Source organism: Arachis ipaensis, chromosome B9 (genome assembly GCF_059453495.1).
Source record: "Arachis ipaensis isolate K30076 ecotype BB chromosome B9, ASM5945349v1, whole genome shotgun sequence".
Classification (NCBI taxonomy): Eukaryota; Viridiplantae; Streptophyta; class Magnoliopsida; order Fabales; family Fabaceae; genus Arachis; species Arachis ipaensis.
In genome coordinates, this window is record NC_142444.1 from 134,664,535 (window position 1) to 134,686,087 (window position 21,553).

At 35.1% G+C, this 21,553-nt stretch overlaps 1 protein-coding gene across 1 annotated transcript; it reads right to left on the bottom strand.

Annotated features, from left to right (window-relative positions):
* Positions 1–1,252: 1,252 nt before the first annotated feature.
* On the bottom strand, positions 1,253–3,077 carry LOC148546429 (uncharacterized). The gene is made up of 6 exons (XM_088499210.1): positions 2,849–3,077; positions 2,552–2,680; positions 2,446–2,501; positions 1,945–2,160; positions 1,731–1,823; positions 1,253–1,444 (listed from the first exon to the last, which is right to left on the bottom strand). Exons 1-6 carry the CDS (start codon positions 3,075–3,077, stop codon positions 1,253–1,255), a joined length of 915 nt encoding a protein of 304 aa, XP_088355336.1.
* Between the last annotated feature and the right edge of the window lie 18,476 nt (positions 3,078–21,553).

A 21,553-nucleotide genomic window follows, 5' to 3' on the forward strand; every position in this document is an offset into this window, starting at 1 on the left:
ATGACGAATCAGAGAATGAGGAAGAATGACGAGTTAGAATGAAAAAACCAGGAAGAGTGAGGAATTGGAGGGATTTATTTGAACGTTGATAATTTAGTTTTGATAATAAAAATATAAATTAATTTAATAATTACTAAAATACAATATTTATGTAAAATAATGCATATTTATTATAATAATTTTGATAATAAAATATGGTATAATTCAATATTAATTCAATATTTATTAATAAAATATGTAAAAATGATTTTATAATTACCAAAATCAGCAACCCTAATGCTCGGATCCTCGCTTTAGCTTCCAACTTTATAATCATTCAAGCTAAAGTTTCTCTCACTTATTTATTGTTTTTTGTAGCATCATTTAATTTGTTCTGTCATTTAATTTTCTTCTTCGTTTATACTATTTTTTTCTCATGGTATCTCTAAAATTGATAAATCAAAGAACTAATTTGCCATGCTATTGAACTCTATTTAAGAGTTTGTCGTTGACCAATGAGTTAATTAAACGCCAGAAGATGGGGCGCGGGCAAACGGTTAGCGGCGGTTTTTTTCAACCGCTGGAAAAATAGCCGCGAAATGTGAATTGATTTTATGGTGGTTATTGCCTGCTGCAGTATGAGGGTGAAAATGATATTTCCAATTTCGCGGCGGTTAAATGCCAGTAATTTGAAAATGAAGTCGTTTTGTGGCAGGTGATAACCGTCGTTAAATATTAGAAAATGAACAATATGACTATTTTGCGGCGGTTAAAAACCGCCGCCAAATTCAAAATTCTCATTAAAATTTTAGGTTTTTTATTATTTTTCCTCTTTTGAACATTAATTTTTTTTATTTTCAATTAATTTAAAAAAATTGCAACCAAGTAAAACAACCAAATAACATAACAAACCAAATTAAATATATGTAAACATAACATATATAATGAGATTATCATAACATCATCCAAAATAAAGTAAGAATGTTTAACTTGAAAAAAAATAAGCATAAAGCACTAAACCAACTTAAATACAAAAGTATCTAAGAATATTGATTGAAATTCATTATTTTTGTTGTGGGTCATGATTGCCAGATGAAGATGGCCCTACGCGTGACGAGTCCGGTGTACTGCCCAAAAAAGCCGGCTCTGCAGCAACCTCAGCTGGCAAATTGCTTCCTTGTTGTTGGACTAGATATCCCAAGACCTTATGTATCGACTGTCTCTTCGCCTGCTCTTCTTCTAACTTAGCCGTCAATTCTGCAATCCTCCTCTCCTACTCTTCATTGGGATCTGCATAACCCGACGGTTGTCCATCAGCGTTACCAAAGACTTGGGTGGGACATGGTCCAGCACCTAGGACACGAACTCGTCTTAGGTGCTCCTTTCCGAGAACTTGTGCTAGCGAATCATTTTGTGAAAGGTGCTTAGAGGATTCATCCTGCCTCTCAACATTCGCAATTGCTTCCTATAAATATACAACACATTGGAAAGGCATGAGTTAACAGTAGCACAATATATACAGTAAGCTAAGTTTAAAGTTTTCAAACATGACTTACACTAACAACACGCGCATCGGGATGGATATACGAGCCATTTTTTTTTTCTTATGAGTAATGATAAACAACTCTCCTCTACTAACGGGTCTTCCTTGCTCTTTCTCCTATATCATTGATATCGACACAATTATGTAAACTACAACAACATATTTAGGAAGATTAATCAAAATCTTAATGCAAATAATTACTTATTACCACTTCGTCTTTTTTTCTTGCCAATGTTTTGGAGCTCCCGGTATGTGTGTAAAGTTGCTTACTCCGATTTAAATCGTTTTGTTTACACTTTTTCTATGAACAAATAACAGAACAAATATAAATGAGAAAGAGACGTTGAATATAAACCATAAGGGGTGTAATATGTATACGCATATATGTTTTTGTGGAAATAATAAAGAATACCAAGGCTTACCTTTGTTTCTTCCTTCTGGTGATAGTTAAGGAATTGTTTCCATTCATTTTCTTCTATTCCTTTCAGGCGATGCTCAAGATTTTCCTCATAAGTCCTTGTTTCTTTGTAACACTTATGATGCAAGTTGTGCCTTGTATCCTTCCAGTTCTTTCCTATCCTTTTCATAATTCTGCGCTTTATTTTTTCTCCGGCATCGTCCTCATAGTGAAAGACCGGCTGCAATTAGTTGACATTGTCATTAACCAAGATCAACTAACAAGCATAAGACTGATAATTTGAAGAAATGCCACAACCATTACAAGCTAATTTAAATTGATAAAGTATGACACTCAAATCTAGTACAAGCAGTCGCAATTACATATAAAATAGAAGTGCTTAAATAAACATGTGAAAAACAAAATTTGAAAATTTTACCAACCATATAATTTACCCATGCAAAAGATCTTACAAAAAAAAATGAAGTACTAAAATTGCTTAAATTGTTGAAGCTTAAAGATGTACCTTAATCATGTCGTATGCATGTTCCTTCTTAGCTTTGTTCACATGCTTCCAACTCTCTGCATATATAGGAACTGGGAATAATCCGCACCCAAACTCCCTAAGAAACCACTAAATAATCCAGCTGCCTGACCAATCGGTTGCAGCTCTTTGTTAAATGGGAGTACTATCTTTGTATTGGAAGGAAGTGCTATATCCTCCTTCACACTCAGCCTAGAAACTTTTATCATGCCGTCCTCTAAGAAGTGTATGGGAAACAAAATTACTATCTAATCATTGCACAAAAGGAAAATAGAAGTAAAGGACTTTAAAGATAACTATTTACGAAAATAGGAGGAAAAAAGTTTACCGATAACAGTAACTTTCCAGAAATCTATATCTTTGCGTTTCTCGTTGTTGTGCTAACCTTCGACTTCTTGGGTAGCAAACAAGTCATCGATGTAGTCATCAAATGACGGAACTTCATCCGCCTTCGAGTCGTAATCCTCATCCTCTAATTCATGATCAGCCACTTCCACGCGATGCCGAGTCTCTATGCGTTCTGTGGGAGTTTGAGGGTCATCAGCACTACTTGACTGCGCAAGCCTTTGATCGTTGCGCTGTGCATGAAACGGTTCATTGATACGGGATGCCATAGCTCTATTAGCTGAGGACGAAATTGGAGGAGCTCTATCACATGGTTACTCACATGATGTCTGAGCTCCTCTAGTCATGGACCCAACCTTAAGGCAATATGAGAACATTTAGAATTATATTTTACAGAAAGAATTAATATTGAGACTTAATTGAATTCATAAACTAGTAATTTTGCGACGAAAAATTTACAACATGGCTCAATGATACAACTGAAGGATATCTAATTTTTACATAAAGTTACGTCAATAAATGTTAACCACAAACACTTACCGTAGTCTTTGCAGTTTCGGCATTAGTTCTGACATCTTTCAGGGGTTCCCGTATAATGTACCGTGGTTTCCTAGGCATCCTTACAAACCTTGACAGAAAATAATATTACTAGACAAATGACAACACAACTTAAAAATACCCTTAAAGCAAATAGAGAATACAAACTATACAACAATATTAAGGAATAAAAAATTATGAATATCTATATGGAACACTATAAGGCACATTACATGAAAGATCATGATAAATAGAATATTAGAATTTATTTTCTTTTTAACATTAATCATTTCAAATATTTTTTTTATTTTCAAATCACCTTAAATTTGTATTATGCAATGTATCCCTATTCCTTTATTGTCGCCCCAAATCTCTTATGAAGTTACAGGATAAACTTAAACAGGTTAACTATTGCTTCTTTACAAAATTAAATTGAACCGCTTGCATAATTTATATGGACTTAAACTGTTAGGTTAACAAAAAAGTAGAGAATATCGATTTAATTTCAAATGTTTGTTGAACTAATCAGTTGTCCAAATCTATGCTTCTCAAAGGTATATAAACGTGCCATTTCAATTAAATAAACTTTACTGATAAGCAATAAAATCAGTTTACAAAGTTCAGCACAAATTATTTCTGAAACATTTCTCACCTATTTGGTACTCCTCTTTTTGTGTTTCTCCCTAAAGATTTATTTATATGCTACTTTGAACTGTTTCAAATTAAATTATTTTGGTTTCACATGATGAATTTGTTTTTTTTTTTTTTTCAGTTTTTCGAAGGCCTTAATTTTCACACCAATAGCCAGTTATATGGATCTTCAACCAAGTAAGTAACATTGTTTTTCTGCGTCTCGTGTATGTACTATTTGAAACCTCGTTTTATACTTTTTCTAATTTCAGTCTAAATCATAATAAACGCCCCTTGATAAATTAAATTTTTAACCGAACAAAAGATACAACTAAAAAAATGTTCACAACAGCATATAAAAATTAAAAAAATTAACAAATCTCAACCATTCAGAATTAGTAACCTAACCCAACAACTCAAACAGTATTATTAACAACAAATCAACAGAACAAAACAAGCAAAAAGTCAAAATCAAATTCAAGAAATAGTGCTTAATGCTGAATGCTGACCAGAGGAAGGCACTGAGAGACATCAAAAAAACCAACAACAATATTATTATGGCAATCTCAGCAACTCAGAATAATCAAAAATTAACAAAATCTCAGCAACTCAAAATCAGTGAACTACCCCAACAACTCAATCAGTAATTCAGTATTATTAACAACAGATCAAGAAAACAAGAAAAAACAAATTCAAGAAGCAGTGTTTAAGCTGACCAGAGGAAGGGACAGGGAGATAGAGAGCGATCTTGACGGCGACAAAGAGAGAGCTCGACGGCAATGGCAAGGAGAATAGAGAGCTCGACGGCGACGGTTAGGATAAGAGAGAACTCGGCGGTGACGGCGAGGAGAAGAGAGAGCTCGACAATGGCGACGGTGAGGAATCTTCAACCCTGCCTCCGATGACCAGACGACGACGACGAACACAGAGAGAGACCGCTAGGCAATGACAACGACGCGGTGCTGCAGGGCTGTGGGGGCTGCGGTGGTTGCGGTGGGCGGTGCCTATGGTACGGGGATGGGGGGCTAGGGTTTTTTTTTTCTTTGTCCTTTCAATTTTCAGAGAAGAGAGGAGATGAGTTGGGGCCTGGGAGGAGTGGGGAGCTTTCGGGTAGTCCAATAGGTTTAGGAATTTTTTTTTCTTATAAAAATCAAAACGGCGCCGTTTTGGGGGATTTATCAAACCGGCAGAACTAACAAAATTTGACCGGTTCTGTCGGTTCACCGGTTGACCGCCGATTCGATCAGTTTTTTGATCGGTTTTTTATTATACAGTTTTTGAGACGAACCAAACTGCTCTAGTGACTGGTTTCTGGTTAATTCTGTTGAACTGGCCGGTTCGATTCGATTTTCAAAATTATGATTAAAATAGTATGATAATAATTTGAAAAGAAATGGAATTATGTGTAAATTTAATTTAAAAAAATTATTATCTCTGATAAACTATTTTACTTTTATTTTTTTAAAATATATCTAAATAAAAGAAATATTTGCAACAATAATTCACACTTTTTCTAAAGAATAAGTTATGTTTTATTACATGTGCAAAAATTTTTTTGATGCATTGAAGTGGTTTCTTATGGTTAAGTTTATCTTTTTATTTAATATAAAACCAACTACAACTAATTATGGTATAATAATTTTTGCAAATTATAAAAATTTATTAAATATTGTCTGTGTTCAATTTTTTCTTTCTCAAACCATTTCTATAACAATATATTAAGGGAATAAGAGAGTTTGGTGTCCAATTTTCACTTTTTCATCTTATTCCTAACTAAACAATGATAACTATAACTGTCAACTTAAAATTTGGTCTAAAATGTAATTATCAGTTAATTTTTCGATTTTTTTCAAAACATTTTTTGTTTACACATAACTTTTACTCATGTTATCATCGGTGTTTTTTGTTCTACGGAGTACATGTAGTACTCTCCCTTTTCTTTTACATGTTAGATAACCTAAACTGATTTATTTTTTTATAATTTAATTTCAACTGTTAAATTTAGATTTTTAATTTAAAAATATAAATAAAAACATTAATTTTTTAAACGCTAAATTTTATTAATTATTTCAAACGGAGAAAATCGCAAAAAATATAACAAAACAAATGTCAAAAAAGCAATTATACTCATTTTATCTTTTTTTTATCAACCCGCATAGTTAGTAATCATTTTCAACCAAAATAGATATCGTGACGATGATTAAAAAGTCCAAAGTTGAAGTGAAATTCATGAAAGGCAACGCGTTTGGAGTTTCTTGTCTTATGTAATTAACTTTTCTATTAGTGGCTATATTTTTTGTTTTGTGGGCAAGAAATTTATTATATTTCTATTTGTTTAAGTTCTTTATTTTTTTTAGTTTTATAATAAAATTAACTCTTTATCTAGTAACTTATTTGAAATACATGTTATATATAATGATGGAGATGAATCAACTTTTTCTTATATTATTTATCATATGTGAAAGGATATTTAAAAATGGTATAGAATAAAAAAATATATAATGTCTGATAATCAACTAATAATTGAGAAATCCAAATTAAAACCACAGGGGATCTTTTATTCTAAATTAGAAAGTGGTTGACAATAAAATATAATTTATTGATTTGAATTTATAATTTCTTTTAAAATAAAAATAGAATCATTATTGCAGTTTAATATTTAATTTTTTCAAGTAGTTAACATAAAATGAAAAAAGTTCAACCAAGTTGCATGACACCTAAACAATAATTTAGGTAAAACAAGTAGAAGTAATAAAATATTTAATAAAAACATTAGTTACACATTCTTCACTTTAAAGTACATTGACAAAAATTTTAGATAATAACAATGCCAAAACCATAAAAAGTGCTAATAAGACTATATGTGGTTGTATTTTATTTAAGTATTATTCTTCACAATTTCTCATGAACATAGTAGTAAGTGAAGGAAAGATATTTTTTATATTGTGCAAACCTCCCTAAATTTCATATCAACTGTAATTCGCTAAACCTAAGTTGCTAGCTAAAACTAAATTGTGATAATTCTGATGGAGGAAAATTTTTACAAGTTTGTTTTCTCATATTTCTTATGTCACTATTAATTAGTTCAACATATTTTGATACTATACTAAATATTGATAAAACTTAGATTTCAAAGTCACGGAATAGTGTGGAATATAGGCAAGGATTGAACAATTTTTTAGACTTTGCGTTTGCGAATGCATCCTCCGATGGCATGATAAAGTGTCCATGTCCTAAATGCGGGTTTCAACTTATGCAAACAAGAGATGAAACATATGACCATCTGCTGTTACGACCATTTTTCCTGGATATACTATTTGGCTGCGTCATGGTGAGAAGCCGATTGAAGAGAGATCTGGATTGAGACGAGTAGATGAAAATCTGATATCCCAAGTGAATCAAATGCACCAAATGGTCAACGAGGCATTCAATTTCACGATGCAACATGGGAGTGAGGATATCACAACAATCGAACATGCAGAAGATGATGAAGACGTGTTACCGTACTTGTATGAAGGTCCAAGTCGCACGGCGCAGGATGTTAACGATCTACTGTCAAATAGAGAGTAGGAGTTATATCCCGGATGCTCAAAGTACTCCAAATTATCATTCTTAGTGAAGCTTTATCATATCAAGTGTATGTGCGGTGTGAGTGACAAGGCAATGACCATGATTCTTGACTTACTGCGGGACGCATTCGAACAAGCAAAACTTCCAAAGACAGTGTATGAAGCCAGGAAGACAATAAGAAAGTTGGGTATTGAATACACCAAGATAGATTCTTGTCCAAATGATTGTATGCTGTACCGAGGTGATGATGAGAACTTGACTAGGTGCAAGAAATATGGGTGTTCAAGATGAAAGCAGAAGACTAAAAAGGGCTCTATTGTTAGGCTCAACGTACCTGTGAAGAGAAATGGAAAACCTATAGCAGCCAAGACTCTTCGTTACTTTCCTCTCATACCACGACTACAACGGCTATTCATGTGCAGCAAGACATCAAGTGATATGTTATGACATAAACAGGTGTGTAATAACGATGGTTTCCTTAGGCATCCAAGGGACGCTGAAGCATGGAAAATGTTTGATGCAAAGTATACTAATTTTTTGACGGATCCATGTAATGTTCGCCTATTCCTGGATTTTCATGAAACAGACATCTTTCATTCTATCCACGCTTATTCCTGGGCCGAAAATGCCAGGTAACGACATAGATGTTTACCTGCAGCCTTTGATAGATGAGTTGAAGCAATTATAGGATGGCGTTGAAACTTATGATGCCAAAGAGGGAAACACTTTCAAGATGTGTATGGCACTAATGTGGACTATCAGCGACTTTCCAGGATTGGGAAACCTATCTGGCTGGAATACGCACAGTGGGTTAGCCTGTCCTACGTGTAACTTGGACACTACGCCACATCGGCTGAAAGACAGGTCAAAAGTGGTGTTTCATGGGCCATCGACACTTTTTGAATTAGGGACACAAATATAGACTAGACCGGAATAGATTTGACGGGCAGGTTGAATGTAAGACCCATAATTTTCAAAAAATATTATTATGAGTTAATTTCAATTTATTTATTCATTAAAGACTTTATTTTAGAAATTATTTTACTATAAAGTTTTGACAATTAAATTAAAAATTTTACTTAATTTTATAGTTATTGAATAATTTTCTATATTTACATTATACAGCTTAACAGTTGCAAAAGAATAAGAATTTCATACGATTTAGTTAAATAATTGAGATTCTAAAATTTAATACTTTAATTTTATAAACAAAGAAAATTAATTATATTATCTTTAAGTTTAAATTAAAATATTTGATTAAAAGTTAATTAGTAAATTAATAATCAAATAACATTTTTAAAATAATTTTAATAGATTAAATTAGGTTTTAAATTAATACTTTATACCCCTAATTTTATTAAAATTACCTAAACAATCCTAATCCTAACCTACCCCACCATCCTTCCCTTCCCCAAACCTAATACCTAAACTGCTTCAGGGAACAAAAAAAAAACAATACAGAAGAGAGAAAGAAATGAAAGAAAGGAAAATAGAAAGGGGAAATGGGAAAAAGAAAGAAAGAAAGAAAACGTTGAGGGAGAGAGGGAGAAATGAAACAGAGTTAGAGAAGAGAGGAAAGGGGGACGGCTAGCGCTGGTGGCCCGGCTGCTCGCTGCCATCGCTCGTTAGCACCAACGCGGAGGAGAGAGTCAAGAGAAGAAGAGGGGAAGGAGGCGCACCGGCATTGCTGGGCCTCGCCGCTGCCGCCACCGTCGTGTCCTCACCGAGCCTTGGAGGGAGACCACGCCGTTAAGCTGCTTCATCGCCAAACTTGTCCAACCGCGTCACCGCCGTCGGATCTGTCATTGCGCCGCCGAGGAAGAGAAGAGGAAGACCCGTGAGAGAGGGAGAGCGTCAGGAGAGAGAAGGAGCCCGCGAGAGAGGAGCTTGTTGCCGCCGCTGCCATGGCTTCCTTGCCGTCGCGGTGGTTGGGTAGTCACTGGAGGGAGCCGTCGTTGTCAGCGCCGCCGTCGGGGTTACCGCCGCCTCTGCACCGGAGAACACCTCTGCCGCCACTGAGATCTGCCACCGGTAAGGTTTTAAGTTGGTTTTCGCTTCCTTTGAATTTCCGGGAGCTTAATCATCGATGTATGTTTGTTTCAGTCGTCGTTGCCGGAGTTCTGGTCGCCGCTGCCGTTCGAGGTGGCTGCCGGAGCTGCCGCTAAACCGATTCAACGACCGTCGCTGTTTCATTTTCTTAGTTCGGTAAGTATTTATGTTTCGGAAACCCGTGTTAATATTCTGTTATGTTTGGTTATAAACTCTGAGGTTCTGGTAACGTAGGGTCGTGTTTTGAGCGTTGCATGTCGCTTTTAAGTTGCTGTGAGTGCTGCAAAAGTGATCAGGGACTGAGTTTGCAGTTGCTGTTGGTTTCGGGTTAAGAGAAATGGTTTCGTTGATGCGTTTTGAGTTATGGTTTCGACGAGTCGAGGTAGGGGTTTTTCTTAAATTTCATTTTATCTTACAGAGTTGTTATAAATAGATATTAATGTGAGAAACATATGTCCGTGATTATGATTGTCTTATAAATCTGGTTGTTTGCTGGACTGAATGACTGATTGCTTGATTGCTTGAGTGGTTTGTGATTGTTGAAAAGAAATTAGTTTGAAAGGTTATTTAGTTGATTATTATGAAAAATGGCTTTCTTGATTTTGAAGATATTTTTGAAAATGTAAACGAATCGGCTTTGGAAATGATTTGGAATATGAAACTGAATTAATCTTGGAAACAGTTTAGTTTTGAGTTAGTCTGACTTTATAAATGACTTTATAAATGATTTAGTATTTGAGCTGGTTTAATTTTAAAAAGAGATTTATTATTGGCACTGATTCGCTTTGAAAACAATTTGATATTGGAACTGGTTGAGTTTTGGAAATGAATGAGATCTGGAAATGGTTGGGAAAAGGTTTGAGTAATGTTTGGATGGGACCCGAAAAGGGTGGCAGAATCCAAGTTTTAGAGGAGATACTGCCGAAATTTTATAAAATAAAAAGTTTCATTGGAAGTAGTTATTTTAAAAGGTTTTAAGCATTATATGATTTAAAATTACTTCATTTATCAAAGAAAGAGTTATGTTTTGGATTGGAAATTGTTAGTGAATGGAATGGAAAGAAGGATGATTGAGAATTTTCTTTGAAATATGATTTTTGAATGAATTTGGAAATGAGATTTGAAATGATGAATGATGATGATGTTGAGAATGATGAGAATGTTGAGATATGGATTGAGAATGTTGAAATATGATTTTTGAATTATTCATTTGGCTTATGAATTTGAATTATCTGAGATACGAGGTTCCCTGGATAAAGTACCATGGCTTGCCACACCACATGTACCAGGTTGAAAACTCGATACTCTGTTGACCCTACGACGTAAGTGTGATCGGGCACTATATACATTCCCGGGAATGTTACCCCCATTGAGCAATATTGATTATTTGAGAAAAATCTATGCATAGACTCTTGGGGATGCACGTCGAGGGACAGTCTAAGGACAATTCAGACTTGTCGGGTTGGCTGGATAACCGACAGATGAGCCTCATCAGCCATAGGACAGGCATGCATCATATGCATCTGTATGCTTTGCTTGGGTTTGAACTTGTTTTGGTTTGCCTAATTGCTAAACTGTTCTTAACTGCTACTTGAACTATTTGCTGTAACTGCTACCTACTTGTGCTTTCCTTGTCTGTCTTGCCTGTGTTTGTTCTGGCGTGCTACATTTGAGAATGAATTTTGGTGCTGAATTAATGATTGTGTTGTTTGATTGCGTGCTTGGTTTCTGATTGAGATTTTCTTATATGAAAAGAAAGGTTTCGGATTTTTTTGAAAGATTAAACATTGTTTCTTTGAAAAGGTTTTGAACGATTACTTATTGGTTTTTAAAAGATTCATAAGGCAATGATAATCATTGAGTTTGAAAATAGTTTTCTTATTAAATATCTTCTTATGACAACTTTGAAACTCCGTGGTGAGACCGTGTGTTTAGGTTCTCACCCCCTACAGCTTTACCTTTTCAGGAACCGGATGAAGAAGCATTAAGAAGAGTTATACTGCGATTGGTTTATAAGTTGTTTGTATTAATTAGATTATTTTCTTCCCTCGTCTTTGTTATTAAAAGTTTGTAAGAGGGATAGGAATCGTATGGTTTATATGTATATTATATTATGAGTTATTATGTAAGGAGTCTTGTATATGAATCTATGATTGTTTGTATTTTTCTTAAGATAAAGTGTTTATTTCCGGTTTTCAAGGAAATCAGCGATACCGTGTCGAGTCACAGGCTCCTATTTTAGTATTTAGTATGTAAAGTAGTTGTAATACTTCTTGCTATCAGAGTAGCGCAGCCGGAAGCATGACTTCTGATAGTAAGGGTGTTACATTATGGTATCAGAGCGGTCTTTCCTGTAGAGCCTGAGGAATGGACCGATTATGCTTCAATTGCATACTCTGAGAGTCTGTCATGTAGTAGGTCTTGTTTGAATAACGAGAATTAGAACTTTATGCACATGACGGTCTATTGATTAATGCCATTAGTCTTGCATTGCATAATTCCTGGTATTAAGTTTGGCCGGCTTAACACTAGTGAATTATGTATATGTAGGCATTAATGGGTTATCATAGATGATATGCAAGTCATAGATAACGCGAGTCGCGGGTGTTGGGAACGCTAGAAACTAAGTTCTAGATATTATTTCTGTTTTGACGTATAATCTTTATTCGTGCTTGACGTTATTTTTTTCTTTATCAATTTTATTGGAATCCTTAGTTCTTGATCCCTTTCTTGAAATGTGTTTTGAATATTTTTCTACCATCTCTCCTCATTCATATTTGATTATGTTCGTAATTGTTGCTACAATCTTTAAGGAACATTCAACCTTAACACTGTTCATAAATTTGGTATTTGTTGATTTGATCTCGAATTAGTTTTGGTGCAATGCATAATCCTTGATTCCTAAATTATTTGAAATCTTAAGAGTCGCGATTCGTAGTAAACTGATTATGCGATTTAGTTCTCCTGCTTCGTGTTCTACAACTATTGTATGTCCTACTCGGATTACAATCTTTGGTTTTGTGTTTATTCGTAAAAATGATAAAAGTTGATCTTGTTTTGATAAAATATATCAATTCTAGTAGTTTTTTTTCTACAACTTTTATCTTGGAATCTCTTTTAGAAAAATAGTTCCATTTTGGTTCTTATTCTGTTTGATTATGATTGTAACCATTATTTGAATTCTGAATACGGCAACCTTTTATTTTATAAGTATTTTCCTACAAAAAAAATAAATAATTTCTTTATATAGTTATAACATGCTTTTATCTAAAAGTACTATTTAGTCTTTATTTATCCTTACCAGAATACCTTACCTTAGATTTTCTCATTGGAACATAATTTGATCCTTTTGCAACATTATATGAATTTTTATGCATATATATACATATATTTACTTAATTATGTATCTATGAACTCTTCCAAACTTTTTAAAGCAAGATTTCTGCTTTCATTCTAGTTAATTTTCATTAAATAAACTTCACACAAATCATTTTAATTTAGATTTGATTTAGCATAACATAATATTTATCTTTTTTAGTGTTTTTTGAAAAATATTGAATCTATATATATTCTTTAATAAAGATAAGCCAATTCCTTTGGTTTAATTTAAAGTTGTTTTAAAACTACTATATTATTTTTCCTATTATTGTTCATATCGAAACTTCTTGATTCAAAATTTCCTTTTAAGCTTTCGAATTAACTCCCTTTACACTACACTTCATTGCTTATATACATTCTTGTCTCTTGATAATCTCACGTATTCTTTTAAATCCTTGTGAAGTACCATTCTTGTTTAACTGTGAACCTGAGTATTCTCCCGATTTCTTGCAAATACCATTTGTGTCATTTGTAATCTTCTCAACTTTAATATTTCTTATGTGTTAGTTTTTAAGGACACAATTTGTGCACTCAGAAAGTGAATTTGGTAAGTGTACGAGGTTATAAGGAGTCACGGAATTTCAAGGTAACGCAAACATCTATACTTTGTTCAGTTCCCTCAATTGTTTATTTTATATCTTCTCTTTTTACTAAGTAAAATGATCTTCCTCTTAAGTTTATCTATTCCTTGTGGACCTTTCGTTTGATTGCGTTCCTACACATCCTCTTGGATTTTGCAAACGACGTCTTTGACTCTGGTCATTTTCTTGTAAATCTTGTACTTTGATTCAACTTAAATTCAATTCTAACGAATGCACCGTTTTCTTTTCATCGTTTCCATTGAAGTTCTTTAATCTCTCAATACGTCTGCCTCTTATTTGTAAATTACCATTTGAATCTTTAAGAACGTCTATCCTTGTCATTATAATTCTCTTTATGAAATTTTGTACCTTTTTGACATAACATCGGAATTGTTTTGGGTACGAAGCTGACTTTTGAATCTTTGAAAATGTAAAGTGCCCCTTTTTATTATGTTGTATTAGCTTATGTGTTCTAAATTATGCCGTTCACTTTGATGTGTCGTTCCTCCTTCTCTTTTCTTGAGATGTAATTTAAATTTCCTTGCTTTGCCATTTGTGCCTTACGCGTATCTTGATCTGCTTACACTTCTGACTATGATTGAGACTCTTGCAACACGGATATTGATTCTATATTCCTCCACGAACTATGAAACCCCCTAATCATTTGAAGTTGTTCGGCAGTAATGCGTCACCATAGTCTTTAATCATTCCTTTTCTATGAAATCTCATACTTCTTCGACTCAGCTTGAATATGTTTTAAATTAATGCGCTGATTTTCTTCTTATTGATCCTATTGAATTTCTTTGATCCAGAGGTTATCCTTGAAGTTGTCAATTGATTTCTTTCTAGTAAACTTCATTGCTTGAGCATCCTTGTTTACCTGCAATTGTATTTATTCTTTCAAATTCTCGCTAACGCGGTCCTTGTTGCTTTTCTTTCTTTTCTATAGTCTATTATCTTTCTGAGTATACTCGAGACTTGTTTTAGCATCTTGTGCGACCGTTAGACTTAGTAGATGACACATTAGCTCTTTAGGACACATTTGGTGAACGCAAAAGGTGAAACTTGTAAGTGTATGACGTCACAGGGAGTTATGAAACCTTGTTTTAAGTGAAAGAGTTTTGTTGATGTGGCAATTATGACCAATAGTAAGGTTTGCAAGGTATTTGACAAACTTGAGAATCTTTGGATGAGTTGCACAATGAAGTACGGTTGAAAATGGTGGAGATAAGTTATGTTAAAGTTTCAATGGTTGAATCTCTGAAATTGGTGTAAGATCAATAAGCGAACATTAAGCACATCATTTTAACCCCGGCTTACTTTATAACATTTTGCCGCGTTGCTTTACCATCACATGTTTGAGACATATTACCTTGTACATCAAGCCTATCTTGTAACTTCTGTTTCGCATAACACTTATACCCTTTATACCTGTATGCCATATGAAAGTTCTGGTATTTGAAACTATGTATATATATACTGAGAACTTTTTGCCTTTTCTTTAAACAAATTCAAGAGTAAAGTAATATGAAATCTCTTTTATTTTGTATCAATTTTCGAGGACGAAAATTTTTATAAAGTGGGTAGGATGTAAGACCCATAATTTTCAAAGAATATTATTATGAGTTAATTTCAATTTATTTATTCATTAAAGACTTTATTTTAGAAATTATTTTACTAGAAGTAATTAAATAATGTTTTGACAATTAAATTAGAAATTTTACTTAATTTTATAGTTATTGAATAATTTTCTCTATTTAAATTATACAACTTAACAGTTGCAAAAGAATAAGAACTTCATACGATTTAGTTAAATAATCGAGATTCTAAAATTTAATACTTTAATTTTATAAACAAAGAAAATTAATTATATTATCTTTAAGTTTAAATTAAAATATTTGATTAAAAGTTAATTAGTAAATTAATAATCAAATAACATTTTTAAAATAATTTTAATAGATTAAATTAAGTTTTAAATTAATACTCTATACCCCTAATTTTATTAAAGTTACCTAAACTGTCCTAATACTAACCTACCCCACCATCCTTCCCTTCCCCAAACCTAATACCTAAACTGCTTCAGGGAACAAAAAAAAAACAATACAGAAGAGAGAAAGAAATGAAAGAAAGAAAAATAGAAAGGGGAAATAGGAAAAATAAAGAAAGAAAGAAAAAGAGAAAGAAAACATTGAGGGAGAGAGGTAGAAACAAAACAGAGTTAAAGAAGAGAGGAAAGGGGGACGGCTAGCGCTGGTGGCCCGGTTGCTCGCCGCCATCGCTCGTTAGCACCGACGCGGAGGAGAGAGTCAAGAGGAGAAGAGGGGAAGGAGGCGCACCGGCGTTGCTGGGCCTCGCCGCTGCCGCCACCGTCGTGTCCTCACCGAGCCTTGGAGGGAGACCACGCCGTTAAGCCGCTTCATCGCCGAACTTGTCCAACCGCGTCACCGCCGTCAGATCTGTCATTGCGCCGCCGAGGAAGAGAAGATGAAGACCCGTGAGAGAGGGAGAGCGTCAGGAGAGAGAAGGAGCCCGCGAGAGAGGAGCTTGTTGCCGCCGCTGCCATGGCTTCCTTGCCGTCGCGGTGGTTGGGTAGTCACCGAGGGAGCCGTCGTTGTCAGCGCTGCCGTCGGGGTTACCGCCGCCTCTGCCACCGGAGAACACCTCTGCCGCCTCTGAGATCTGCCGCCGGTAAGGTTTTAAGTTGGTTTTCGCTTCCTTTGAATTTCCGGGAGCTTAATCATCGCTGTATGTTTGTTTCAGTCGTCGTTGCCGGAGTTCTGGTCGCCGCTGCCGTTCGAGGTGGCTGCCGGAGTTGCCGCTAAACCGATTCAACGACCGCCGCTGTTTCATTTTCTTAGTTCGGTAAGTATTTATGTTTCGGAAACCCGTGTTAATATTCTGTTATGTTTGGTTATAAACACTGAGGTTCTGGTAACGTAGGGTCGTGTTTTGAGCGTTGCATGTCGCTTTTATGTTGCTGTGAGTGCTGCAAAAGTGATCAGGGACTGAGTTTGCGGTTGCTGTTGGTTTCGGGTTAAGAGAAATGGTTTCGTTGACGCGTTTTGAGTTATGGTTTCGACGAGTCGAGGTAGGGTTTTTCTTAAATTTCATTTTATCTTACAGAGTTGTTATAAATAGATATTAATGTGAGAAACATATGTCCGTGATTATGATTGTCTTATAAATGTGGTTGTTTGCTGGACTGAATGACTTATTGCTTGATTGCTTGAGTGGTTTGTGATTGTTGAAAAGAAATTAGTTTGAAAGGTTATTTAGTTGATTATTATGAAAAATGGCTTTCTTGATTTTGAAGATATTTTTGATAATGTAAACGAATCAGCTTTGGAAATGATTTGGAATATGAAACTGAATTAATCTTGGAAACGGTTTAGTTTTGAGTTAGTCTGACTTTATAAATGACTTTATAAATGATTTAGTATTTGAGCTGGTTTGATTTTAAAAAGAGATTTATTATTGGCACTGATTCGCTTTGAAAACAATTTGATATTGGAACTGGTTGAGTTTTGGAAATGAATGAGATCTGGAAATGGTTGGGAAAAGGTTTGAGTAATGTTTGAATGGGACCCGAAAAGGGTGGCAGAATCCAAGTTTTAGAGGAGATGCTGCCGAAATTTTATAAAATCAAAAGTTTCATTGGAAGTAGTTATTTTAAAAGGTTTTAAGCATTATATGATTTAAAATTACCTCATTTATCAAAGGAAGAGTTATGTTTTGGATTGGAAATTGTTAGTGAATGGAATGGAAAGAAGGATGATTGAGAATTTTCTTTGAAATATGGTTTTTGAATGAATTTGGAAATGAGATTTGGAATGATGAATGATGATGATGTTGAGAATGATGAGAATGTTGAGATATGGATTGAGAATGTTGAAATATGATTTTTGAATTATTCATTTGGCTTATGAATTTAAATTATCTGAGATACGAGGTTCCCTGGATAAAGTACCATATCTTGCCACCACGTGTACCAGGTTGAAAACTCGATACTCTGTTGACCCTACGACGTAAGTGTGACCGGGCACTATATAAATTTCCGGGAATGTTACCCCCATTGAGCAATATTGATTATTTGAGAAAAATCTATGCATAGACTCTTGGGGATGCACGTCGGGGGACAGTCTAAGGACAATTCAGACTTGTCGGGTTGGCTGGATAACCGACAGATGAGCCTCATCAGCCATAGGACAGGCATGCATCATATGCATCTGTATGCTTTGCTTGGGTTTGAACTTGTTTTGGTTTGCCTAATTGCTAAACTGTTCTTAACTGCTACTTGAACTATTTGCTGTAACTGCTACTTGTGCTTTCCTTGTCTGTCTTGCCTGTCTTTGTTCTGGCGTGCTACATTTGAGAATAAATTTTGGTGCTGAATTAATGATTGTGTTGTTTGATTGCGTGCTTGGTTTCTGATTGAGATTTTCTTATATGAAAAGAAAGGCTTCGGATTTTTTTGAAAGATTAAACATTGTTTCTTTGAAAAGGTTTTGAACGATTACCTATTGGTTTTTAAAAGATTTATAAGGCAATAATAATCATTGAGTTTGAAAACAGTTTTCTTATTAAATATCTTCTTATGACAACTTTGAAACTCTGTGGTGAGACTGTGTGGTTAGGTTCTCACCCCCCTACAGCTTTACCTTTTCAGGAACCAGATGAAGAAGCATTAAGAAGAGTTATACTGCGATTGGTTTATAAGTTGTTTGTATTAATTAGATTATTTTCTTCCCTCGTCTTTGTTATTACAAGTTTGTAAGAGTGATAGGAATCGTATGATTTACATGTATATTATACTATGAGTTATTATGTAAGGAGTCTTGTATATGAATCTATGATTGTTTGTATTTTTCTTAAGATAAAGTGTTTATTTCCGGTTTTCAAGGAAATCAGCGATACAGTGTCGAGTCACATGCTCCTATTTTAGTATTTAGTATGTAAAGTAGTCGTAATACTTCTTGCTATCAGAGTAGCGCAGCCGGAAGCGTGACTTCTGATAGTAAGGGTGTTACATTGAAGGTAGAGATCCATCAAAGAAGTTATCCAGAACAGATGTATTGAGGCAATAGTCTAATGTGCACGTTTCATTTGGGAAGAGTTCAACTACAAAAAAAGACCCAATGGTCAGGATGCGGATGAAGATGACTCGCCTTGGAAAAAGAAGAGTGTTTTCTTTGACCTCCCGTACTGGGAGGATCAGATGTTGCATCATAACCTCGATGTGATGCATATAGAAAAAAATGTGTGTGACAATGTGGTCTTCACTATCTTAAACGATAGCGGCAAATCAAAAGACAATCTTAAAGCTCGCAGAGATTTACAATGCATGGGCATAAGGCCTGAATTATGGCCAGGGGAAGGTGGTAAATATCCTTCTGCAATATTTGCAATGTCGAATTCACAGAGAGATGTATTCCTGAAGACTTTGCAGAATGCAGTTTTTCCAGATGGTTACTCTAGCAATGTTGCTCGTTGTGTTGATTTGCGACAGCGCAAGTTATCTGGGTTGAAAAGTCATGACTGCCATATTCTGATGGAACAATTACTCCCAACTTTGGTGAAGAATGCACTTCCGAGTCCGGTGTCCAATGTACTTGCAAATTTGTCATCATTTTTCTGAGAATTTTGTGGGAAAGCCATAAACTCTATGCAGCTTGCTGAGCTTCAGAATCATGTTGTGCCAATCCTATGTCAGATGGAAATGATTTTTCTTCCATCCTTCTTCACCGTCATGGTTCACCTCACGGTGCATCTCGTTGATGAGGTTACTCTTGGTGAACCAGTACATTATCGGTGGATGTATCCAATAGAAAGGTTAGCTTGCTGATAAACCCCTTTAGTACACTCAGTTGAATTAATTGTGTATATACTGAGCGTTTTATTGTATTTATATAAAAGATATTTATGACGTCTGAAGCAATATGTTTGTAATAGGGCACAACCAGAAGGCTCAATTGCAGAAGGCTATTTATCTGAGAAAATCCTGAATTTTTGTTCTAGATATTTGGATAATATTAAGACTAGAATCAACCGACCAGGGGGAGTTGATGATGAGCCCGTTGATGTTACAAAGAATTCGGAGAAAACTATGTTCCCAGCTATTGGAAGGGCATTAGGGGCTGTTTTTCATTTCGAACTCACGCCAATGGAAAAACGTCAAGCACATCGTCATGTGCTAGTCAACTATGATGTCGTGGTTCCGTTTGTTGAGTAAGTTTACACATGTATTTTTAAAACACCAATATAACTCTTTTCTCTGGTTGACTAGTTGGACTAATTTTCTTTTCGCACATAAAGTACATTTAGGGAACAGACAAAGCGAAGCTTACAGGCTCATACAAGGTCACAATCTAAGATAGACAGCGTTGTGCATGCAAAATTTTCTCGGTGGTTCAAGCATGAGGTTGATAGAACATTAACCAGACCAATGTGTTTTTAGCCTAGAATTCATAATTTATTAAATTCGATTTTAATATAAAGCACGAATGTTATGCGGTTCCAGGTTCCAATGGAAAGTACGCTTCATTCGAAAGAAATGAAGTTGCTTGTGTGCGGTCCCATGATTCAGGCGAGACATTTTGGGGCGTACAACGTTAACGCGAACAAGTTTAGAACTATCACAAAGGAAGACGGTTTGAAAACCCAAAATAGTGGAGCATATGTATCATCTAATACAAGAAGTTATGCAAGCATGTGTGATAATATAGTCGCTGTTGGCAGTGTTCCGTATTACGGAAAAATTATGGACATAATTGAATTGAATTATAGTTGTCATTTCATAGTGGTGTTGTTCAAATGTGTTTGGGCTGATACCACTACCAGTAGAGGCATCAAACAAAACCATTTGGGGCTTACCAGCGTTAATTTCTCTCGTCTAATACACACTGGTGTTCAAGAAGAAGATGAACTGTAACACCCTACCATACAGAGTCTTATGCTTAAGTCATAATTCAGAGATGACAAGATATTACGACCTCTAAAACAAAAATTTAGTACGTATAGTAGTAGGAATGATTGATATTAACTAGGAGCCTTTGTAGGAAAAGGGGTAAACAAAAATCGTAACTCGAAAGCGCAACACTCCGATCGATAACGAAACGAGCAAAGGATAAGCTAACGCGAGATTATATATATATATACAAGGGAGTGTCAAAAACAGGAATATCAAGACTCAAAATCCGGTTGCGAAGATGACTGGTCCGAGCATAGCAATATATACATGTAATAAAATAAGGAAACCCCAAAGGAAACCCAAAGGGACACAAATACAGAAACCTATTCTCCAAAACCTCCTATAAGAGGAGTCATCACAGTTTGTATTATTTAATGGAGATAAAAGTATCTAAACAAGATATATAAACCAAAACAGAGTCCCGAGAACAAGGATCTTCGCTAATCCAGAAGTCTCCAGCATGCCTCAACGAGAAGCCTCGCGTCCTGCATCTGAAAACCACAAAATCTGCATGGGTGAGAACCAGAGGTCTCCAGCATGGTAACAGCTTCCACATATATAATACATAATAATAGAGGAAAGCCGAAGGCAATCCTAGAACTTCCTCCAGATAATATCAAAGCTTATAAACGAGCTAAACCATAAGTGGCAACTGACTAAAGATTCTTCAGTCTAACTAATACTTCCCTTTCTAATTCCTTCAGACCTCCCAACCACCAGCAGGAGTATAATATAGCAAACACAGTTATATCAGACAAGAGATTTACAAATAGGAATAGATAAGGCATTTAGACAATTAGCAAGTAATATGCAGTCAAATAGGCAATCACAAACAATTCATGTAGTATGCATATGATGAATGCCTGTCCCTAGTGGCTGATGATATCATCTGTCGGTTATAGAGCCAACCCGACAAGTCCTGGTAGCTAACCATTGGACTGTCCCTCTGTCGCGCATCCCCAACTCGAGTTATACTCATCATAAACTTGATCATAATCATGATCCATATCCATCACCCTCACTGGTGAATATT